The sequence below is a fragment of the Seriola lalandi genome, unplaced genomic scaffold (genome assembly GCF_002814215.2).
Source record: "Seriola lalandi dorsalis isolate HSWRI2012SDOR001 ecotype SW California unplaced genomic scaffold, Sedor1 jcf7180002054656, whole genome shotgun sequence".
NCBI classification, from domain to species: Eukaryota; Metazoa; Chordata; class Actinopteri; order Carangiformes; family Carangidae; genus Seriola; species Seriola lalandi.
Genome location: NW_019525209.1, coordinates 83,706 through 101,162, shown reverse-complemented (window position 1 = coordinate 101,162; position 17,457 = coordinate 83,706). Strand labels below are relative to the sequence as shown.

Here is a 17,457-nt window from a genome sequence, read left to right as displayed (position 1 = left end):
TCAAACTACAGGGTGACAAGACTAAATATCTGCAGCCACAGTAGCACCCCCAAGAGGTTGTTTTGTTCATTACACGCCAGAAAACAAAACTGATAAATGGACTCAAAATGGAGAGACAACTTCTTAACAGCAGCTTTATTCCCTTGCATACTTTCAGGACAATGCCACTAACTTTTTTTTTATTATTATATTGGTTAAATTTAGTTTTTATAAACTGTTAGAGCAGCAGCAGCATTGTTCTTCAAAGTAATAAAAATAAATAAATATGGACACAGGATGACAAACTTGCACAACATTTCGCACATTGAGGGTGTGTTTATACCTTTATTTTGAAATGACTCTGAAAAATATCTAAAATCTGTATAATAATAATAATAATAATGATAATAAGTTATCAACATAATATATAAAATAAACAACCTTTATGTTCAAGCAGTTGTTTCTCATGCATTTAGTTTATTTGTATGGCAGGACGACCTGTGTTTCGCATAATATAAAACATGGAGGATTTCTAGATAAAATACTCCAGGCACTTGTTCCTCTCATCATCCAGCTCTTGGGTCTCAATCTCAAACTTTTTCATGGCGATGAAATACTGAACGAACGGCTCCCCGAGGGTGCTGCGGATGACATGATCGTCCCCCAGCGCCTCCAGAGCGTCGTCGAGCTTCACGGGGATGGAAAATTCCTTTTGCTGACTGGGGGCTTTGTTCAGGCCGCTCTCAAAGTTCAGGTTCCGTCTGATGCCGTCCAGACCTGCGGCCACTGTAGCGGCCAGCACGACGTAAGGGTTGGCCATGGCCGAGCCCAGCTTGTTGTCAATGTGCGTCTCCCGCCCACCGTGACATTTGATGTTGAAGGAGCTGCTGTTATCGTTGCTGCCACAGGTGGCGTACAGCATCCGTTTGGGGTCTTTGATCGACTTGGCGATGTGGCTCCGGCAGCCGAGGCCTGGCGACATCAGGCAGCTCAGTGCAGCAGAGTGGTTGAGGAGCCCGGCCAGCCATTTCCTGCCAATCTCAGACAGCTCGCCTTGCTTCTCCCCACTGTGGAAGAGGCTACGTCGCCCATTAGCATCCCACAGGCTGTGAGAGAGAACCCCAGCGTTGTACAAGCCATCGTCGGTGAAGAAGCTGGCGATGTAGCTGTGTTTACGAGCCATTTCTTTGATGCCGGTGCGGAAGGTGAAGGCGCTATCTGCAGCCGCAATCCCGAACTCTGGCCTCAGGTTGATCTCCATCTGGCCGGGCCCGCTGGCAGAAGCGATGCTGTCTATGTCTGCGCCCATGCAGTACATGCTGTCCACCAGCTGCTGGAAGAAAGGCAGGTCATGGTTGCTCAGCAGGGTGGTGGCAGGGAACAGGAGCGTCTTTGGTCCGATCCGGTCTGGCGCTCCCAGGACGCAGCATTCGTAGGTGAAGGAGGCGTGCAGGGAGAATCCCAGGCTTTGGAGCTGGCCAAGGAGCTGCTTGGCAATGAGGCGTGGCGAAGTGCGAAGGGGGCTTCCTGTGACTGTGCAGGGGTCACAGATGACCCGGGCTGTCTGCTCAGCCCAGGGTAGGACCCTGAAGGTTGCAAGGTCGGGGATCAAAAGGACATCACTGCTGAAGTTGGCAGTGTTCGCGTTGTCCACTTCGTTACTCTTAGGACTCAGCGTTAGCTCCAAGTAACTTCTCGGCATTGGAACCCCGTATACGGCTTTCTCCTGCGGATGCAACGTTTACATTAAAGGAGAATCCTAACACTTCTGGGAAATACATTTATTTGCTGTCTTTAACAAAGAAAGATGAGGAGATTGAAATCTAATTTATACAGACAACTATTTCTATTCTACTGTACGAGATACGTCCGTCAGTGAGCATTACAGGTGTGTATTTATGAGATTCAGAGAGCTAGCTGCTTTGGCCTGCTTCTAGTATTTGTGCTAAGCTAGGCTAATCGCATCCTGTCTCCAGCTCCATACTGAACTATTCAAACTCATTTCTGCCTTTTCCTACAACAGCAATCCATGGATGGATGGATAGATAGATAGATAGATAGATAGATAGATAGATAGATAGATAGATAGATAGAGTTCCATACATGGAAGAAGCGAACAGGCACTGTCTTGGACCTGGACACCCCGTGGAGATCGGTGGCCTCGAAGCGGACAAAGTTGATGTTTTCTCGGGCGATTTGCTGCTTGATCTGCTCCATGGCTGCTATGAACCTCTGATTGCCGGAGAACTCGACCGTATCGTTCCCGTTATCTGTAGAAAACAGTTTGAAATATCTGACCATTTCAGTCAGGCCAAAGTCAATACCAAAACCAGTTCTGTTTGATTTGAAGTCAATACTGAGAAGAAGTAGACCAATAAGTTTGACATTAGCTCATTGCAGATGTGTCAATAAGTAAAAATAAATAAAGTGTGGAGTAGGTTTGAGATAATCTAGGAACACACGCCAACAAATAGATTTTTACACTGTAAAATGTCTTGTTCTGTATGTATTTGAGTTGCAATCAAAATACAGAAAAAGAACTTTGCTTCCTTGCTATCAACATTGCTATGTGTTTTAATGTTAAAAAAAAGGGGAAAAAAAGAAAAAATAAGACTTAATAGACAATTTATTTTAATCTTTTTTTTTTTTTTAAATCTCACAAATATCAATCAGTCAGGAGAAAATTTAATCCCATTGAAAAACAACCTCAAAATAGAGGATGGAGCAAGTTGTTCCAGTTGTAGAAATAATATTTTTTTGGTTTTATAGAAGGTAAAAGATGATTAAAAAGCCAGCTTCAAGTCAAAGTAATCATTTGAAACGTCCAAATAAAGAAAACACACATAGAAAATGCTCAAGAAATCAATATCTGTCATTAATTAAAACAGGAACTAAAATAAGACAAGTCCAAGATTTTAAAGCGAGACTTAAGACAGAGACAGGAAGTTTGTCCTGACCATCAATGATTTGTGATAAAGGTCCATTTATTTTTCTAAATATTGACTTTGTTAGAAAAGATATTTCTTGATTTGGGATGAAATTTCAATCGCGGATAAACTTTTAACCAAAGCTTCACCAACCTGTATGAGAAGCTCCCGTCCCTTCCCAGGAGCCACCGCTTGCATATGAGTGTGCACTGACTCCCGGCTGTCTATTTGTGTTGGCATCAGACCTGAATGAGCTGGATGAATCCATGCTGCTAGGCTGCTGAATAGATGTGCTCTCTCTGGACCTGGGCCCCCTTCTGGAAGCATCAGAGTTGGGTTTGAAGGTGCTGAACGCCCTTTGGGGGTTTCCATCGTCCTGCCGTCCGTCGGGCTTTCCACCACCATCTCTACCGCTCCTGCTGCTGCTCCCGTGGAGGTACGTATAAGGACTCCCTGGCTTCCCGTCGTCTCTTCCCCGGACGCTGAGCAGAGGACTGTCCCTCAGGAGGGTCTTCAGCTCCTCCAGGGTCTGCCTGGGGACACCCATCTCACCGTAGGACACCTGTGTTTGAGCCTCCTCGGGCCAGTCCTCCCCGACAGAAGGTTCATCCATCCTGGGAACATCTACGCGCTCTGAGGGCCTGTGCGGCAGAGGGCCAATGGAGATCACAGTGGGGGTGTCTGGGGGCACGGGGGTGCTGGTGGGAGAGTGGACGATGGATGGACCCGCTCCTCTGCTGCTCCAGTCCACAGGAGTCACATATTTCCCAGTCACCCTCACTCCCTTCCTGTGTCCCAGGCTCATCCCTGTGCCATCTATTTGGTCTTTGCTTCTATTCTCTGCCTCCTGGAAAACACACAGTGTGTCTATCACGAGAATGGTAAGAGATGGTCAAGTATGTAAGAATTACCAGAGAGTGGAAGGGATCAACTCTGTGATCAAAATTCGGGTTCAAAGACACAATGAAATACAAGATCCAGTCAATCGAGCAAAGTCAGATTTAAAGCCAAAGTTTTGTGCTGCAACAAAAATCAAATCGAAAAGTTAGATGTGGAATTGTTACCTTGAAATCTTCAGAGTCATTCATTTCTTTGTTTGTACTCTTTCATGAACAGTGATTTGGAAATTTGATAGCCCTCATGTGAAGACAGAGCTTCACTCGCACATTAATTTTTATAGACAATTGGTACAATGGTGACGGATTAGAAAATTCTTTTTGCCCCCCAACACCCGCGGGAGTCCGGCTGGAAACTGGCACCGGCCGGCCGCTGGTAGACACTGAGCCACGGCTGCTTTGAGCTCATTGGCTGCCGGCGAGGACAATTCACAGTCGCCTTTGTGTCATTGCAAAGTGAGACTGCAGAGCTCAGCAGCTCTGTTTGTGCTTCCAGAAAGATATGTGAGCAAAAGTATTTATTCCAGAGAGATAAAAACACGCAACTACCAGGAGCAGACAATGGCTGCTGTTGTTGATGCATTAAACAGCCGCTGCTGTCTGAGTGAAATCGCTCTCCAATCTACCGGAAAGAGGAGCAGTTGGTGGGTTGACAGTGAATGTGTTTTGCATATGGCAATGAAAAGAATGTAAATGTTAGATAGTTCTTATTTACAAATGAAATATGAACATGATATAGCAGAATTAAGTTGTTATAACATAATATAAAAAGTCTTTTTAGGTACTGTGTAATCTTATAGTACTTTGTTTGTTGCTTTTCTCTGCTGTGAATAAACATGTCCTCTTCAATAAAGCCTCTTCATTTGTTAAATCAGTTCAAATATTACATTCAATACATCGATTCAATTCAAATGAATTCAATTCAATCACTGTGGACATCTATTGAAACAGCTCACAACAGCTCAATTCAATTAAGTACATCATTGAATTTAAGATTTCTATTAAACTCAAGTAACTATATATATATTACTACAATTAATTCCTTCAGTTATATGTATCACATCAACTACATCAGCGACACAAAACACAAAATGACATAATCACGACACCAAATAAGTCAAATCATAACAAATCAAAGAGATTTTTCAGCACTGATCATTTTCACCACAAGCACATTGAAAACAATTGTGAATCTTATAAGGATCATAACGCAGCAACAGCATCGATCTGTAGCTGAACCCTTGAATTGTAAAAAACTTAATTAAAATTCAACAGTGTTTCCATTATTTCCCTTTATGGGAACACATGTGACGTGAACACAAGAAAACATCTGGAACTTAACCTTGTCATTTCCCGCCCTTCCTCCTCCATTTCCTCCAGGTCATTCTCCAACACATGGTTAATGGGTGCCACGCCAACGCGGTTTCCCATGACGACAGTGTTGCAGCGGTCTCTGAAAGGCACAAAGAATCAGAGGTCACACACTGTGCTGCTTCACACTGCTCACACTACTTCCTCTAAGCACCCTGGTTGCACCAGCTCCTCATGTGTTCACACTGAGCCAAGTCAATCAATTAAGTACGAAAAATTTCACACGAATGTTTAATATTTTATGACTCTGGATAAACAGGGATGTAACCTGAAACTAGTCCGAGTGGGGGAGGGATACGACCACGAGGAGGTGATCCTAGTTTACTTTTGTGTTGCCTCTCATTGTTTTCAAGTTTTCCGCTCCCTTGCATTGTATTTCAACCACCCCAGCATGTCGTTTGTGTTACACCTTATATATAACTAATGTCATAATCATAACAACCAAAGTGCAGCCGTGTGTACAGCCACAATCACAGTGACAGCAACAGTGTCCGGCTAGTTATCTATCTAACTGCAATCATACAGACATGTGGGTGAATATATAATAATATATAACATAAAAACATAAGATATAAAAGCAAAATGAACTGCAAAGATAATGCAAAACTCACTCTGGGTTTATTGCAAGAGAATTTTTTTTTAAAATCCCAACACATACAGAGGACCAGGGATGTCACAGGAAAAGTAGTGAAGCATTTCCTTAATTTCATATTTTAATAGGCATCAACAATAGGAATTGTAAAAAGAATTTGTAAGTGAAAGATTAATCCATCAATAAATACTTAGGATTTCAAAATGGATTTACAAAAACACTCAACAAATAAACCATTTATAAGTTTATATACATTCATTACTTCATGATGCTACAGGTCATGTGATGTATTTCTCATTTTCTTCAAATCTGGGCAGGAAACTCGATAGCAATAATGTTCTGAGATCAACTTCATGTATCGAGGATCATCGCTGCACAAAGAAATCTCAATAGTGACGATGAGTGAATGAAAGACACATGACAGTGTACAGCCACAGTTTAGAGAGAGCTGAAGCTATTTAGCTTCTAGTCCACTCTCCTCGGCCAGACGATGCTCTGTATTTTACTCTAACTTAACATAACACTGGAGTTTTCTGAAGTAATTGAGAAGATACACTAAGATAATAAATATATATTCTAAATATAATGACCCTCGTTCACCACTTTTTCTTGTATTCTTAAATAAATGGAACATACGTGGGAAATAGGTTTTACAGTGTATTAAACATGTTATTCTAACTGGTGTATTTGATAATGTGCTGCAAGTATATGACTCAGAATACAGTATTTCCCAATAAAATACATTACATATACAGTACTGTTCATATACATTATTACTATTTATATACAATCAGTTTACTAAAATTCTCACCTTTCAAACATTTTATTTGTCAAAAAAAAAAAACGTAAGGTCCATGTACTGGCTTTATCTTCGACTTTCAACTGCATGTCATGGTCTTCCTCAGTGGATGCAGTTTCTTCAGTTGTCATGGAGACCTCCATCTGCTAAGGAAGACTAAAAAAGCTGGTATTGTAGTAGACCTTAACTTGACATTTTCTTGTCAAACAAAATAAATTGCATCGTGGTATTTATGTACAATATGTTCATTCTACATTTATAAACAAAACATGTTGTGTGCATGAATGTATTAATAAATGAAAATAGTCTTATATGAAATGTCTGCCAATGGAAAGAAAATGAAATGAAAATATTAAAAAAAAAAAAAAAAAAAAAGTTGTAAAGATAAAGTGTGTTAATATTTCTATTTAAGGTTTAAACTTAAGTTTTCAGTCTTCCTTGTGTTGTCCACCTGGTTTACTGCGTCAAGGAAAAACCTAAAAAGCCTCATTGTAATCAATTTATCAGCTATTTTAAAATCAAACACTGTCAATCATTTCTAGCTGGTTCATCATAAAAGCACAAGTTCCTCTGCTGCCTTAAAAATGTGAGAGAACTGAACTTAGGTGGAATAATTATAGTCGGTTTTGAAAGTTGGTGGAATTTGAGAAAACAAGTTTACTAAACTTCAGATATCAAAATGAATCTTTCATTATGAGAAGAAGCAACAAAACTTAATTTAACATGTATTAAAGACAGAAAGTTTCCACCATGAATATTTTGTTTGTCTCTAAAAATAGATGAATTCACGTTCCTATAGGTTCTGAAGTCGTCTGAAAATAAACACTCGAAATTTTAAGTTGAATTGACTTGAAATGAATAAAACTTACATATTTAGATTAAACTAATGTAAAAAGATTAGTTGATTCCACTAGATTCCTGTGTGATGTTTTACAGTGCATTTCTTCAAACTCTAACCCTCCTACTCAAGAAGAAGCTGAACATCAGCATCAGCTCAAAGAAAATGTTAATTATCTTTTATAATGTCACTATCTAAATCATGCAGTCCATCATATATATATATATATATATATATATATATATATATATACGGGTACAACTCTCTTACAAGTTATATGTATTAAAGGTTTGGCTGATGAAACAAACTCAAAAGGTCCATGTATTAGCTGTTCTGGAGCTTTCTATCATAGCACACTATGTTCATCAGTAGATTTTTTGTCTCTATCCTTAAGTCAACAGTGACTATAAATCTATAATCTATTAAATAAATTTTAATTTAAATGTCTAAAATGTCCTCACATCAGAGAGAACTCAACCTGCTGATGAAGATGGTGTGATACAATCGAAAGCTCCTAAGCAGCTACTAAATGGACCTTGTAGTGAGATTGGATTTTTCAATTAAAATTCTAAGAGTCAATCATGAACTTTCAATAACTGTTTTTTTTTTTATTATATTGTAATCAAATCATTCATTAATACTTCACAGATTCATAATAAACTACTCATACGTAATATTTAAGGATTGTCGTGTTATGAAAAACATCTGGTGCATATGCCTCTCTGGAACAGCTTTGATCAATGTGATTAATTAATTAAGGTGTTTCATTTGCAGGATTAACCAAGACAGACATTTCTGCTTAGTTATTTTATCTATAATTAGTTTCTCATTTGAGTTTTCCATGAAATCTACTATAATGTGATATATATCACTATCGCAATAACAAATTACATGAACTGATTGAAGATTTAATCCATATTGCACTGTAAAATGACATTAATGACTCAACAGCAATGTACTTGTTAGGATGAATGCATGGCTGGATATCACTAGGGGTAAGACTTTTTTAGAATTTAATTATATTATATTTCATTTTATTCCTGGGTGAATTCACCTTTCAAACTGTGAATACAACAATTCCACATTTTTTCTTCTTCTAAATTTTCAATAAACTACATGAATTTAAAATTTTTATTGGCCCAAGTGGATACAATGAGTTCAAGAAAATTCCTCTTTAGGATAATTAATGACAATAATTGGGCCATGTTTCACATATATCTTAGTATAGCCTATATATTTTCTGGCGTGCTCTGTCCACGTGTGGTCCAGTCAGGCCTCAGCAGTCACCACCTGACCTGTGCAGCATGGAGGCAGAGAGATGTCTGGGCAGACCACCTCACATTTTCAGGGTGGGGTTTCCAGAGCTCCGTCAAGTTGGAGATAGTTGAACATAGGAAGGACCGGATGTTTTCTGGGATTCCCTTCAAAGTAATGCTTCAGGTTCGTGATTAATGGGAACAAAGTTTGTGGAAGGAATAAAAGATAAAGAAAAACGAATTGAAATTGAAACTGTAGAATATGAAATAGGCCTATCAAAATATAATCCATGTGTTTTTTTTCTGGAAATTAATAAGTCAATGACGAAAAGACATTTAAATATTCACAACAATCTCAAAAGTGCTCATGAAAGGTGCCGCTCTTCTTCCTTTTCATCAGCTCCATCATCTTAGTCTCCTTTGTTATCATGTTTATCATTCAGCTACCACTTGATATTTGTCATAGAAACTGGGGCTTCCAGCAACTTAGGACATCTTTATATTGCGCAACTAAAAGCTTACATGTGGTGGGTGTTTTATAGGCTCTTTCCAGTATTTATATGCTCAAAACAAGAGAGAGAGAGAGAGAGAGAGAGAGAGAGAGAGAGAGAGAGAGAGAGAGAGAGAGAGAGAGAGACTTTTTGGCGTCAGGTTTAGATACTCAGATTTTCTGATCTGGTTAAGGGGGGAAGTCATGACCTCAGTATTTCTAAAATCCTGGCTCCAGAGATGTTATAATTAATAAATTAATATTTCCTACATGGGATTTCAAGATATTATTATATATCAAACATCAAAAATATATAATATACTATTGTATATTGTTATATACTATTATTTTGATTGCTGATTGATGTGGTGATTATTTTCTGAATTAATGAGTCAATTGTTTGGTCAGTGGTCATCACAATTACCTGGAGCCAAACGTGAAGGCTTTGAATTGCCTAATTTGTCGATAAAACGACAGTCCAAAACCCAACTATATTATATTTACAATGATATAAAACTGGGGAAATGGGCAAATCCACACACCGGATAAGCTATGGATATTTTATTTTGAAAATCTTGACAGGAAAGCAGTTTCCTCTTTCTTTCCAGCTTGTCGGTGTCGTCCGAACAGATCAGGAGACTTCGGCTCCGCTCGGAGAAACAGCACCGGACTGTATGGTGGAGAACCGTTTTATAATTTTACCTTTTTCTGGGGACCGGCTGTATGATTAAGCTACAATCTTCAATGAGTAAGCATATCCCAGTAAGTAACGTGTTTTTTGTGGCTGCCATTTTGTGTTAATTCCTTCTTCTTGTGTTGTAGCGGTAAATCAGTACGTTATCATTACCAACTGGCCTTCACGTTTTCGGTGAAATCACGGCCTGCTCGGGGCAAACCCGGTTGAATATCTCCATGACCCTGCCGCTTAATATTAAGTCTCTTACTTGGCTGTAAAATAAACTGTCTGAAGCGGCGTTTGTCACCGTTATTTTTGCGTTAATTAAAGCTTAGTGTGGTTGTTCGTCATGTTTAGGGAAGCGGCAGTCGGATGCGCAGCACGGGCTGTGTCCTGGCTAGTCACTCGGAAGTTTCTAACGGTTAAAATCGACGCATTTTTAACGCGAAACGAGTCAAAAAATACAAGTGACATTTTCTTCGTTGGTTTTCGACACAGACTATCCGCCCGCTGCTTCGACGAGGCGTCGTGTTTGTCACCTGAAAGCAACGTGTTGGTTTGTCCGTCTCGTAGCTAGTGACAGTGCCTATAGGCCTCTAACGTTATATGATGGCGCCCAGTCTATCCGCACACAAAGGACACTTTACAGCCTTGCAATGTAATGCAACAGCATATCATCTATTTAAACCACCACTCCTGTGCTTCTTGCATCTTTTATCTCCTCGTGTCATCTCCCTCTTGGGCTTTTAATCGCCCTCTTTTGTCCAAAATGTCACATTTTCTACCAAATGCTGTTTTTTTCAGTTGGAAAATACCGGATTAACAAAGCATACTCGAACAGCTTAGGTTTTTTTTTTTTAGTATTTGGAGCATAAGCTGCAGAAAAAGCATTGCCAGTAAGTTACGCCTTCAGGTATTTCACACTTCTTAAGTTGCGAAAACATCAGCAGCTAAAAGGCAGTGAAAGATATTGTATGTCAGTTTTGTGATGAAGATAATGATGATAATAACAGAGGGTATGTTAAAGCCCTGCTGAGGGCCTCATGGTGAGCTCAGCTTTCATAGATATGACCTAGATGTCAGAAATGACACATCCCCTCTATTGTACTCTGGCAGCCATTAGTTGGGATATTACACACTACTGTAGTGTGAGTTTATGTAACATTAAGGCAGGTAGATTTTCAGTTTTTTTTGCCCTTTTTATATTTTCCTCCATCTGCCCTCCTGTGAAGCATCATATCTCACATTTTGGCGCAGGAGTTCGTCATACATTTCTCACGCCTTCCCCAGCTGAGTATGTGAATCCAACCGCACACTCATGCAGTGCATCGCTCCACATGTTAATGCACAATGTGTTAACCTGATTGATACACAAACACTTGATGTAGTGCAGTGCAAGTGTGTTTTTAAGTCGCTTGACAGGAAAGAAGTCATAGTGATAGATGAGAAAATTTCACTTCCTGTTTTCAGTGTAGAAGGAGTTAACGTAAATAATAAAAAACAGAAACATGAAGACTTTATTATTTTTTATTGCTATTGCCGTCATTACTACCATATGTTGTGCTTTTGGCAGGATTGTGAGGTGGCAGCATATGAAAGCATGAGCTACAGGAAACTCATAAAACCATAAAAAGACACTACCAACTGTTTTTTTTCTTGGCTACAGAAAATTTTACTTCCTCTATGATTAGTTCCCTTTTGTACAGTACGGTCTACACCTGCTCTATTCGAAAAGTGCCTTGAGATAACTTGTTGTGATTCGGCTCTATTTAAATAAAATTGACCTGACTCGGCTACAGTTTGTATATTGGTGTAAAATGGCAGCTCGTGGTAGATTTGAATGGGGATCCAACATCAGTATCGGGGCCAGTGTCAGACTAAACTGGCGTTACTCCACGTAGGTGATGACACCGAGGTCTGTGGAGTGTGTGATGCAACTGTGTGACAATACAGATGTTTTTCTCCTGTTCTGAAACTCTCCAACATCAGCAACATAAGCCAGACAGCAACTAAATGATTATTTGTGGTTATTGTTGAATGTGTTGTTTTCAGTTGTTCCCAAAATGTCCCCAAATAATGACAAATGTCCATCACAGGTTATTGGAGCAGGTGTTGGAGCAACATTGCAAAAAAACCAATATATTTAATTTATTATAATGTGACAGAGAAAATCCAACAAATCCTCACCTTTCTAAAGCTGTAACAATCAAATGTCCAGTATATTGGTTGTTAACTGTTTTTGAACATTGATTAATTAAAGGTGCACTGATTAAGATGACTTGCAGATAAATGAAGAGGAAGCAATTCTGATTATTGATTAATCGCTGTTCTTATTTTTCTTCTCAAATGGGACTATTTCCTGGTTTACTTACTCATCTATGATGGCAAAATTGTGATGGACATTTGTCACAGTTTTCTGACATTTTATAGATCAAGCAATTGATCATTATTAGTTCATTAATTAAAAATGGAATATTGCTGCTCTCTAAGTTGAACATTAAAATGGTTATATTTCTGTCAGTCAGCTATTTTATAATTCATCTAATAATTTAAATATAAAACCTTAGTATGTGTCCAGAAGAATTAGCTGGAGTTTGTTCTAAAATAAGGATATTGTGCACTCTGAAACCTCACATCAATGTCAGAGAAAAACGCGATCAATGTTTGGACGAACTAACGAATGAAAACACAAAACTACTACAGGCTGTTTTGTTCTGTTTCAGGATGTCGTTTTTTTTTTGTTTTGTTTTGTTTTTTTAAAGAAGCAAAGAGTGCATTTGTTAACGCACCAAAACTCAACAGAAACCCCTCAGTGTCCTTACATTGTGTGTTTTTTAAAAGCTGCTTCTTCTGTCTTGTCCCCCTCTGTGTCCTGCAGCAGTTCTGTGGTGTTCTGGGTCACACATTTATGGAGTTTCTGAAGGGCAGTGGGGACTACTGCCAGGCTCAGCACGCTGCCTATGCAGACGAGTGAACAGCCAAACTCGCCATCGATCCGAAGCACTTGAGCCACAGGAGGGACCCCGGAAAGTTGGCAGGACCGGGACGCCTCCCAGAACCAGCGACAACTCGGCCTGGATGGGGTAACTCCACTCGCTGCACACTGCCCTCGTCGGCTTCCGCCTGGCCAGATCAAGGTGGAACCAGCCTTGTTTTTTTCTTCCTTTTCTTTTGTTTTATTCCAAAGGAGAGGGTTTTGAGTTACTTTTACGATTGTCCGCCCTTTTTCGCCCACCGACGCCCCAAATTTACCCATTTGCCTGTCGCAGCCTTCGTTTATTTGGTTTAATTTTTAAGCCTTGCCAACCTCGAAGAAGACCGGAGGATTTTTTTGTTTCTGGGTTTTCTGGAAGCTCGTTGGACATTTGTGTTTGACATTCCCTCCGAGTTTAACTAAGCGTTTACATTGGTGTTTTTACTCTGTGGAAGACTTTTGGGTTTCGTTATTTTTTTTTTTTACGTTGTCACAATGGCTCGTATGAACAGACCGGCCCCTGTGGAGATCACCTACAAGAACATGAGGTTCCTCATCACCCACAATCCCACCAACGCCACCCTAAACAAGTTCATTGAGGTGAGCTGCAGTGTCATTGGTTAGTAGATGATTAACTCAGTCAGATGTAAGTGGAATGTGCTATCTGAGGTAACTGCCGGAACTGTAAGTTCACATTATGGAAACATAAGGACAAAGATAATGAGTTGGAAGATGTTAGAAATAAAGATAATTAAATTGTATTATTAAGGCTTTGAGAACATGTTTCAGGGAAGATAAAACAATAATCGAGGATGCTTTGGAGTTGGATGACAGAAGCTAGAAAACAACAAACCTCAGAAGAAAATATCAGTTTCAATTTAGGAATAAAAGCAGTGAAGTGTATTTTTAAATCAAGCTCTGTGTACTCACTTACATTCTGTTTCTATCTGTTTACTTTTCATCACCAATCCCTCTAATGTTTTCTTTTTTTTTTTTATACAGGAGCTGAAGAAATATGGAGTCACCACCGTAGTGAGAGTTTGTGAGGCCACCTATGACGCCACCCTGGTGGTGAAAGAGGGGATCCAGGTTCTGGTGAGTTTAAACGTACAAAACTGACAAACTTTGTGACTCTCAGTGGATTAAAACAACACACAATGTAGTTATTTTTGCTTTTTTTTTTTCTTCCCCAGCTGTGGGTTTCCCTCTTTAAACATGCGTGATCAGTTTCATCCCAGTGTTTTTAAGCTGTTTTCTTCCTGTGTTATGTAAAAAAAAAAATGTTCCATTAATAACACACATATCAGACACAGTGCAGTCATGAGTCACAGCTTGTACCTTTCCCCTGTTGTCAGCATGGTGCCCAGATTTAGGGAGTTTAAAGACTGACCGTGAGAGTTAATTGCTTTTAAAACGACGAGGGGAGCTCACAGGGAACAGTGTTAATGTTTCCATTTTTAAAGCATTTATTGACAGATCAGTACAGCTGATCCCTATTGATCCAAAGAGTTCAGATGATCACTTTGCCTCCTATATGTACAAATGTCATATTCCTCTGCTTGAGAATGTATTTAAAAAGTGAAGCTGATATAAATTAATGTGTTAAATTTATAGCTGCAGCTAACCGATGATTATTTTGATAGTCAGTTAACTGTAGATTGTGTTTTCTATCAGTTGTTTAGTTTATAAAAAGTGGAGAAAAAAGTGTTTAGTCTCAACTGCAGTCTAAAACCAAATCTTAAATATATTTACATTAATGTAAAACGGATAAACTTTCACTTTTATCAAATCTCTTATCACAAATGTATTTTCTGTCCATCATCTTATCGATTAATCGACTTGTTGCAGCACTGATTTAATTATCTGTCAGCCAGTAGCTTTTCACCTTTGGAAGAGAGTCAGCAACATCGCACCATTTTGTATTTGGATTCATTTACTGATGTTGTATTTTTGCAGAAATTCACTTCATTGATTATGTAAAAATGAAATAAAACTTAACATGTAACCATGAAAAACGTTTTTTTAAATGTCAAATGAAGACACTGGTACAGAAGGAAGAAAAACCCCACCACCGTCGCTCCCCCTACAACAACATTTTTCTTTCCCTGCTGCCGGTTCAGCCCTCACACTTCTTTTGTTTTGGTTTCTAAGAAACTGGGCCGATGACGTTATATCCCTCTTTCTCCCTCTCCTTCTCCAGGATTGGCCGTTTGATGATGGAGCTCCTCCCTCCAACCAGATCGTGGATGATTGGCTGAACCTGCTGAAGCTGAAGTTCAGGGAGGAGCCCGGCTGCTGCATAGCTGTCCACTGTGTGGCAGGACTGGGGAGGTGAGCACTCGCTGTCAGAAAGATTAAAGTATTACGCTCTTATTATATGGGATGAAGGTTCACACGTGGTCCTTGCTGGTGGAAATATCGCAAATAAAACTGACACTTCAATCTCTGCCACAGACATTATTAGCGCTGAAACAATTAGTCCATTAGCTGATTGTTTTATGTCATTTATCAATAAAGAAAAGTTAAACATTTTCTGATGATTTGCTGCTTTTCTCAGGTTTATATCATTATAAATTGAATATTTGTGGTTTTAAGACTCTTGGTTGAACACAACAAGTGATTTGAAGACATCACATTGGGGTCTTGGAAGTTGTTACAGGAATTATTTACTATTTTCAAACAAATTATCTGTTAATTGAAAAAGAAGTTGCAGCACTATAAACTAGCTTTCCTGCACCGTATGCAACAATAGCAGGTCTTATTTTTCATACATGTCTTTGTTGTGTAATTTGGTGTGTTATTGTATAAAATTAGATGGTGACAGTTACATCAAATATTGGTATTGGGATTTGCTTTATCCAGTGATATCACATTGAGACACAAGTGTCATTAGTTGTTGTTTGAAAAATAGCAGTTGTGCACATTTTCTTTCATGTTGTCGGTTCTGTTTCCATCTTATCTGCTTTTAATCTGATCTGAGATTCAGAAAATATCTGGATCTCCAGGCTCTGAACTTTTAATTTGCTGGTGTCCTTTTCACACATTCAGCTTTCTTTTCAATTACAGACTTTTAACAGTTGTGCTCAGTCAGTCACAGATTTGAAGGTTGTGAAATGTTTTGATGTCTGAAATTGAACTCACAGAAGACTTTTCTGATAATAGATGAAACCAGACAAAAGCAGTGAAAAACTGTGGCTTTGAATGGAAAAAAAGATGTGCTCTCTTCGACTGACGCACTTCCTCTTCCCCCTGCAGAGCTCCTGTTCTGGTTGCGCTCGCCTTGATAGAGTGTGGGATGAAATATGAAGATGCTGTCCAGTTCATTCGACAGTAAGTTCACATGAGAATAAAAACATTTTGGCAGTTTTATCTGAAGTATCCGAAGATGAAGTGAATTTTTGTCGTCGCAGTGAAACAGGAAACTCTGAATGGAGCCAGATTGATACTGGATTCTTTTGGCTTATTAGGTATAAGCTAAAAGCCTGTTTTTTGATATTGATATTAAAAAATTTGATAAATTTATTTTTACACAAACATTTTTCATAATAATCCTTTATATTTTGGTTATATAATACATACACTATACAATACACTTATTGGTTGACCACTTCATTTTGAGATTATCTTGCTTTTTCGTGTGACAAACCCGTATTTTTCACAGAAACAGGATGATTTTGTGCTACATGCATGTAGCAGGGAGGGATGAGTCATACCTGTAAATAGCTCAGATATCAGATAGTGAGATAAGAGTGATTCAAGAGGAGGAGTGGAGGGAGTGCTTTAAAGTGTGATGAGTCATTGAAATGTTTATGGGCCCCACAAAAATAAAGGGATTTTTTTCACCGGAATAATGTCAAAGATGATGGCAGTGGGAACAAAGGATCTCCTGAACCTCTCTGTCCTGCAGCGCAGTGAGATGAGACGTTTGTTGCACCTGTAGCTGCTTCATCCACACCTAATTATAATCTATGGGCTAATAATGTGGATAATTGATTCATTTTTTTTATTACATTCTTTGTGGTTTTGGCCCAGCTGTTACCCAGAAAGAATGAAAACTTAAAAGGTGCCATACGTAAGTTTTGCTATTGCTACATAGCTAACGTTAGCGTTAACAGCTGTTTACTTACCAGTTTAGAACAATGTGAGTTTAGCATCAAACTTTCAACGGCTGTCTCCAGAGGTGGAAAGCAACACTTATTTTGCTTCTATTTCTATCACTTCTTTTTTTTTTTTTCTACTTGAGTTAGCATGCTAACCAGCTAGCTCCGGCCTGGTCAGTCCGTCTTGTCCCTTTCTGATACCGAGTCACTGTAACGTCCAGGCTGCCCTGGTGTAGTAGTACTTCTCAGATGGCATATTATAACCTCAAGACTGGTAAGTAAACGGCTGTGAATGCTAACGTTAGCTGTGTAGCGTTAGCAAAACCCACAAGTAGCTCCTTTTTAAATGTGCAATATTTAAACATTAAAATAAGATGAATTAATCTCCTGTTGTTTCTTTTAGGAAGCGTCGAGGAGCATTCAACAGCAAGCAGCTGTTCTACCTGGAGAAATATCGTCCAAAGATGCGCCTGCGCTTCAAAGATTCCAACGGCCATCGCAATAACTGCTGCATCCAGTAGAGCCAAACCCTGAGCCACGCCAACCCCCCCCACCCCCC

At 39.2% G+C, this 17,457-nt stretch overlaps 2 protein-coding genes across 2 annotated transcripts; one reads left to right on the top strand and one right to left on the bottom strand.

Annotated features, from left to right (window-relative positions):
* Window positions 1-311: 311 nt before the first annotated feature.
* lgsn (lengsin, lens protein with glutamine synthetase domain) lies at window positions 312-4,091 on the bottom strand. Its single transcript, XM_023420711.2, has 4 exons — window positions 3,971-4,091; window positions 3,060-3,753; window positions 2,083-2,249; window positions 312-1,705 (listed from the first exon to the last, which is right to left on the bottom strand). The coding sequence occupies exons 1-4, from the start codon at window positions 3,992-3,994 to the stop codon at window positions 512-514; spliced, it is 2,079 nt and encodes a 692-aa protein (XP_023276479.1). The 5' UTR covers window positions 3,995-4,091; the 3' UTR covers window positions 312-511.
* An 8,816-nt stretch (window positions 4,092-12,907) lies between these two features.
* On the top strand, window positions 12,908-17,451 carry ptp4a1 (protein tyrosine phosphatase 4A1). Its single transcript, XM_023420721.2, has 5 exons — window positions 12,908-13,398; window positions 13,801-13,893; window positions 14,999-15,129; window positions 16,054-16,128; window positions 17,302-17,451. Exons 1-5 carry the CDS (start codon window positions 13,294-13,296, stop codon window positions 17,417-17,419), a joined length of 522 nt encoding a protein of 173 aa, XP_023276489.1. The 5' UTR covers window positions 12,908-13,293; the 3' UTR covers window positions 17,420-17,451.
* Window positions 17,452-17,457: the final 6 nt, after the last annotated feature.